Source organism: Carassius carassius, chromosome 20 (genome assembly GCF_963082965.1).
Source record: "Carassius carassius chromosome 20, fCarCar2.1, whole genome shotgun sequence".
NCBI classification, from domain to species: domain Eukaryota; kingdom Metazoa; phylum Chordata; class Actinopteri; order Cypriniformes; family Cyprinidae; genus Carassius; species Carassius carassius.
The window spans coordinates 420,001-427,500 of NC_081774.1; the positions used below are offsets into that span (position 1 = coordinate 420,001).

The window sequence follows — 7,500 nt, forward strand, 5'->3', positions numbered from 1 at the left end:
GATAGGTTAAATTAAGATGAAGATGAAAACTGGTTGTAATACATAGTCTAAATAGAAACCAGTTACAGCACTTGAAATCTTGATGTTAATAAATAAATGACTGGACATTTTGCAATAACAACCCAAATTATATTATATTATATTATATTATATTATATTATATTATATTATATTATATTATATTATATTATATTATATTATATTATATTATATTATATTATATTATATTATATTTATTTATTTATTTATTTATTTATTTATTTATTTATTTATATATATTTTTTTTACATTTTCACTTTGGATAAAAGCGTCTGCTAAATGCATACATTTAATTTCAATTTAATTTTAAATATAACCTATTTTGTAATTAATATTCAGGTGACAGTAAAATTTGGGTAGCATTTTCTTTTTAATATGCACATCAAAAATGCATGTGACAAAATTTTTGTAGAAATAAAAAATAAAATATGTAAGTAAAATAAGAAAATAAACTTTTGCACCTTAAAATTCAGGCAGTTTTATTTTCCAGTATTCTTTATACTCTTAATTTTTTTTTTTTTTTTAATTTTTCTTTTTTTTATCTCAGCTTAAATAAAGTATCCTAAATCTATCAGCATATGATTGTTGCACTGGGGATATTCGTGCAGAAGTTTAATGTAGCAGTGATGTTTTGATGCTTTAATGTTGTTGTGAAAGCAGACGCTGAATTAAAGGGCTTTTCTTACACACTCTCATTCAAATTAATCTTCATTTGGGGGTTTTGTCCTGATTCAGGCACTTTGCACAAACATCCTCTACACGTGTAGATGTCCGGGGTTTGGGAAGTGCTGGAACAGAACATCCTGAGAACAGCGGCTCACAAAAGAAGCTGTGAGAGGAATGAGAACTCCAGAGTGATGAGGCGTTTCATTAATGAGATGCAGGAGGAGAACTCTGAGAGAATGAGAGAGAATGAGTGAGTGATGCTGCTGCTGCTGCTGAACACTGTGAGCTGCAGGTGGCGCTGTATTCACTCCTGCACACAAGCAGACTTTATACTTTATACAAATTAAATAAATACAAATAAATATATATTCATATATTTTGGAATAAGCCTATATTTTTTTTATTATAGAATTGTTTTTATTGAGTTAATGAAATAAATTTTGAAATACTTTTTTGTATTTCCTAAACATCAATTATTTTTCATAAATATTGTTCTGTGTTGTGTGTGTGTGTGTGTGTGTGTGTGGGTGGGTGTGTGTGATTTAAATAAATATAAACAAATTAAATAAGCTATTTAAAAGAGTATTAAGTTCACTTCCATATATCAAATATGCATATGCAATAAATATTTGTTTCGGAACTTAAAACATTTTATACAAAAAAATAAATAATTTTTAACTAGTCATTTATGGTATTTTATGTGCATGTTATAATGTTTATATTTTTATTTTTGTCTGTTTTAAATATTAATTCTCAATTTTTTTTTCTTTTGGATACATATATTCATAGAATAAGTTAGTTAAGTTTATAGCCTATATATATATATATATATATATATATATATATATATATATATATATATATATATATATAACAACAACAACAACAACAACAACAATAATATCCAATATCTAAGGCTTTAGAACATTTTATATTAAAACTGAAATACTTATTGTTTGGCATTTCCCAAAAATGTAACTTGTGTTATTATGGTGTTGTTATGGTATTAAATATGCCTGTTTTAAATATATTAAATGCTCAATGCTTAATATATTTTTTCTTTTGTATACATATATTCATAAATGAATCTTCCATTTATTATGAAAAACATGTATAATCCAAATCTCAGATAAATAAATGCATTTATTTAGCTTTATTTCTGCTTTAATATAAACTCTGCACAATTCAAATGTTCTTTTAATTAATTATTTTTTTATATGAATATTAACATAAAATATGCAGGTTGGTTAAAATGCATGCAAAAAGAAAACAAAAAAAGAAAAGTGACAACAAAAATAAATTAATAAACCAATAAATAACTTTTGCAACAATATAAAAATACGAATACTATAGAGCTCACATTTTTTATGACATTTTTCACATTTTTTTAGAGTCTCTAATAGGCCTACAGCCCAACTTTAGGCTTTTCTATTAATATTCTATTAATATTAAAATGCATTTATTCATCTAAAATATGGTCAAAATTATTTGTAAATGGATTAAACAGAGGCACTTTTCACATTTGAAACTTTTTTTATTGCAAGACAAAAAACCACCCTGGCATTGAAATACAAAAACATAAAGAAAGGAAAGGAAGGAAGAAGAAAACACCTCAATCAGTAAGAGAAATATTTTCATTATCCTTAAGAAACATGTTATTGTTATTGTTATCAATGAGTTTAAGAGATTAAACAATAAGCACAATTTCAGCAAGAAAGACATCAAATCAATTTAAATAACAAATTAAGTTCTTACAAAGACATTTAACCTGAAAATGCGACATTTTTCATGCAGTAACCATGCTTTCTTCAGATGAAAACTATTTATATCTACAGGCTATATACTGAGATACTGTAACACTCGCTTGATACATCTCCTGTTACATTTCCTTTGAACCCTTCCGCCTGAGAGGCGCGGCGAGTGACGTCACAAAGCACTGCGCGCGCAGACACTGAGAGGCGTCAGATGGAAGAGGAAACTCGTTTAATGAGGTCATTTCTGTCGTCCTGCACACACACACACACACAGAGAGAGAGAGCCGGAGAAACGAGTTAAAGCGGAACACTACAGACATACAGAAAAGCCCATTCTTGACTGACGGACACGCAGAACCCGTCGTGATGTTTCCTGATACATCCACAGGGTGAGTTTAACACACTTCTTTTCTGCACTTTTACATTCTCATCGTGACGTGGATCATTTCAGCCTCCTATTTCAAATGCCACATTATATCTAGCGCGCGCGAATGTGGTCTATTGCGTCATCATCATCATCCTCAAAACAGATGCCAGAATTCATCTCATAAGCGCGCTGCATCATCTCTAAAATGATCTTTCTGTGCAGTAAACTCTGTGAGTTTAACAGTGAGGGTAACCGAGTGGATAGTGAAGGAACCTGTTAAACTGGTTTGACGCTCTTATAATATCTCATATATGTGAAACATTATTACAATCATGTTTTAAATGAACAAAGCTCATATAAGCAGTCGATATACGGCGTGATGTAATATCTAGATGACGAAACGTGAAGTGATGAGGTGTAGGCGAGAGCCTCGTGTTGAGATGCACGTATCACTGTGACATCAGATGATGATGATGATGATGCGGGAAATATCCGCGATATCTTATCAACTTTGTTTGCTTATATGTAACTGTTATGCAAATATTCATTATTAACTACATATTAATTATAATGGCAATCAGTGATTACATTCATTTTTCACGAACAACAACTATAATAATGATAATCGATAATAATCCAGCTGACGAAGAACGTTCTCTCAAAGTCTAACGGTTTTTAATTATTATTTAAATGTATCTATTCTTGTTTCAGAACGTCCAGAGAACATTCGAAAGTAGCAGTCTCGAGATGTTTGATAATGCTACAATGGAATGTTCTGGTATCAGGTGTAACAAAACAACACGGGGTTAAACATGGTGAACTCTCAGAGAACATTCAGAAATAATGTAACTGAAGCAGAATGTTTCTAGAACACAGAGCCGATTGTTAGCTGAACGTGAGTCATATGTGATTGCTGGAGTTTCCAGTGTGAAACATTAGCAGAACTGCAGAACCTGAGCTGTCCAGCCCTAGATATTGCACTCCCCAGTGTTTTGATTTCATCACACTGAGCTCAGATGATGAAGGCAGACTGAACACATGATTTATTATCAAAACATTACATGAGGAAGACGGCAGACAGAGTGACTCCAACACAAACTCTCAGCTTCATTCAGACAGTCTTTCATACTTTTCTCTCTCTAACATCCCTATAAGGCAATTGTAGGTGGATTTAAAACATTTTATTTATGGTTGGGCATACAACATTATTTAGTCAAACTTAGACATAATATATGTATATATACTGTATATATATTAGATTAGTTTTTTTTTGTTTCTGTAATTTGCTTTGGCAAATAGTTGAAATAAATAAAGTTAACCTTTTAATATTTTATTTCAGTTAATGTTTATTTTATTTCAAGTAACAATTGTTTTTTTAATTCCTTTTTGTCTTAAATATTTAGTTTTTTAAATAATTCAAATGATATCAATTGAAATCATTTAATCAATTAAATGAGTGTATTTCTCATTATTAGTATTTTTTAATGTTTATATGGTAGTTTTTATTAAAATTTTCAATTAAATGAAATGAGAAATGTTGAAATTAAAATAAATTACTTTTTTTACATTTCATTTCAGTTAATGTTTATTTTATTAACAGAATTCATTTTTTTATGTCTTTAGTTTTAGTTAATTATAATAGCCCTGATTTTACACATTTTGCTTCTCAAGTCAATCTAATAATAGAAAATGAAATAAATAATTTAATTTAACATTTTATTGTTATTTTTTTTTGTTGATATTTTTTAAATATATCAACATAATTTTTATTTAATTTGTACATTATTTTAGCTAAACTAAATGAAAATAATGAAAAATGTTGATTTGACAACTAGTTGAAATAAAACAAGTTTAAGTTTTTAATATATATATATATATTTTTTTTCAGTTAATATTTATATATTATAACCCTTTCATGCATGAATTATGATAACCTCAGTCAGGATTTTTTACCTATGTGTTTTTATTGCTCTTAGGGCATGAAAAACAAGAATTGATTTTTATTTTATTTTTTTACAAATTTTTCAAAGAGATCTTCAGATGTCCACTTGAGTGGACCGCATGCGGTTGGTTTAAACTGAAGATATACTGTATTAAATATAAGACAATAATCAAACAGATAAAGTATGTGAATTTAACAAACTAATCAATGCAATTATATCAAATAATGTGAAAACTATAAAATATATACAAAAAATATAAATGCAAAATATTGCAATGACTTCATACAACTTCATACAAGTTGCACTTCACGTATCTATGATATCAGAACATGAGGACGTGATTCCATCAGAATGTTCTACAGCCTGTCAAGGTACAACTGTGGAAACCACTCAGATGCTCCCTCCAGTGCACCAGAGTATGGAGATTTACCCTTATTAGCTGATAATTCTGATTATGTTCAAGATGGACATGCACATTTCTATCATAGCCCTCCTCTGAGAAAACCTAGCGATACGTTTTTTCAATCTCATCTGAAATGATCAGTGTTGGGGGTAACGCATTACAAGTAACATGCATAACCCATTCAGATTACTTTTTTGATGTTACAAGTAATTAACTACAAGTAACATGCATTACGTAATCAGATTACTTTTTGATGTTATGAGAAAGGAAACGCATTAAAAGTAACATGCATTATAAAATCAGATTACTTTTTGATCTAACAAGTAAAGTAATGCATTACAAGTGCCATACATTATGTAAGCACATGACTTTTTTCGATGTCAATGAAAATTACATTCTAATAATACAAATACATTTATTTACAGTAGAAAAAGTCAATGCATATTAAGTTTTTAAGTTTTAAATTTCAAAAACAATATTCACATTATAATTATGAATTGTAGCTGAAATATAGCCATTGCATGCATGACGTCCACTACAGTGGACATGTGATTAATCAGAGTTTCTCTCAATCTAAAATCAAAACTTGGAAAATTTTACTGTGATATGACTCATTAGATATTGCTTTATGCTGCAATATTTTTTTACCTACAAGAGTCTCCTAGGATAGAAGGAATGGGTGGATAATCTGGAGCAACTTGGCATGTCTGACTGACCCTTGGCCATCTTGGTTTGGAAAAATCGAAACACAAAGGCTTGCCACTTGGTTGCAATTTATAGGATGATGTACCAGGGTCCAATGAAGAGATTGATGTGCAACTTTGCCATAAACACCCGTGCAAATTCAAGAAAATGCTTTTTTAATAGCTGTCCACTGTAGTGACCACTATGCGTGAAAGGGATAATATTTGTTTTATTTAAAGTAACAGAAATGTTTTTAAGTGCTATTTGTATTAATTAATTATTAAAACCCTGATCCAATTGAATTATTTTCCACATTTTGCTTCTAAAGACACTGAATGGGACTAAACGCACACCTCAGGACTGTCTCTCTGCTCTCCTCCAGGTGCAGTTATGAGGAGTGTAAGGCCACAGCTGATTGGCTGCTGGCTCAGGCTCCAGTGCGCCCCCTGCTGGGGATCGTGTGCGGCTCCGGTCTCGGAAGACTGGCAGAGATGCTGAAAGATCCTCTGGTGATCAAGTACAGTGACATCCCGAGCTTCCCTCAGAGCACCGGTGAGTTCAGAGCATGTGCAGCGGCTGATGGGCAGTAATCGTCTCCAGACTCACTCCTAACCGTGTTTTCTGTAGTTCACGGTCACGCTGGAAGGCTGGTGTTAGGCACGCTTAAAGGAACGCCGTGTGTTTGCATGCAGGGCAGGTTTCACCTGTATGAAGGATACCCCATTCAGAAGGTGATTAACACACTGACAGCTCATCTCAGATAGACCCAGCTAACAAAACCATCGTCTAACGTTCTGCTTGTGTTTCCATAAAGTTATGAAAGTGTTCAGTCTGATTGTTCTCTTAAAAATCGTATTTTTGTTTTTGTCTTGGTTGTTCATGTTTCTTTAAGCATCATCGACATATAGTTGTTTTTTATATATATATATATATATATTTAGAATTTTCTTTTTTTACATTTTCTTTTTATTTAAATTTTAGTTAATGTTTCAGTAATTTAGTTCATTTTGTTTTTATTAGATATTTTTATTTATTTACATTTTAATTAATTAAAAATTTCAGTTTGAGGTTTTTTTGTCTATAGAGGTATCATTTGTTTTTGTTTCAGTTTTAGTTCTTTAAAGTTAAACTAAACTATTTTTTTTTTTTTTAAATATGCCTGTATAATTGTCTGTAATTTTTAGGTTTCATTTTAGTTTTCTTAAATGAAATAAGTTTATGTTTTTCATATTTCATTTTATCTCAGTTAAGTTTTTGCATTTTAAGTAACAAAACATTTTTTTATGGGTTTAGATTTAATTTGAGTTCATCATTATAGAACACATAAATGGAACGTTACATTGTATCATTTTGCGAACATTATAGAAATGTTACTTTTGAAAAACTGTTGAAGTTCTGAAAAAGTAGCAACATTTAAACTTGCTAGATAAAACATCCAACTGAAACATTTAGAGAAAAACCTTCCATGATTTGAGAACATTATTAAAGAACAGAGGGCTTTACACAAATATTTCCACAGAACGTTCCGAGCTCATTCCCAGTCTTCCGAGGAGGAGCTGTGGTTCTTTCATTATCTCCTGCACTGTATCACTCCTGTATTATCAGTGTTTGCTGAATGTAAATATTAGCTGTGTTTTTATTAAT

At 30.4% G+C, this 7,500-nt stretch overlaps 1 protein-coding gene across 1 annotated transcript in view; it reads left to right on the forward strand.

The window, feature by feature from the left end:
- Window positions 1-2,699: 2,699 nt before the first annotated feature.
- Window positions 2,700-7,500, forward strand: part of LOC132095944 (purine nucleoside phosphorylase-like) — a 7,846-nt gene continuing 3,045 nt past the window's right edge. The window contains exons 1-3 of the mRNA XM_059501038.1: window positions 2,700-2,848; window positions 6,239-6,408; window positions 6,484-6,587. Of these exons, the coding sequence (XP_059357021.1) occupies window positions 2,826-2,848; window positions 6,239-6,408; window positions 6,484-6,587 (297 nt within the window). The 5' untranslated portion in view covers window positions 2,700-2,825. The remainder of the gene's footprint in view (window positions 2,849-6,238; window positions 6,409-6,483; window positions 6,588-7,500) is intronic.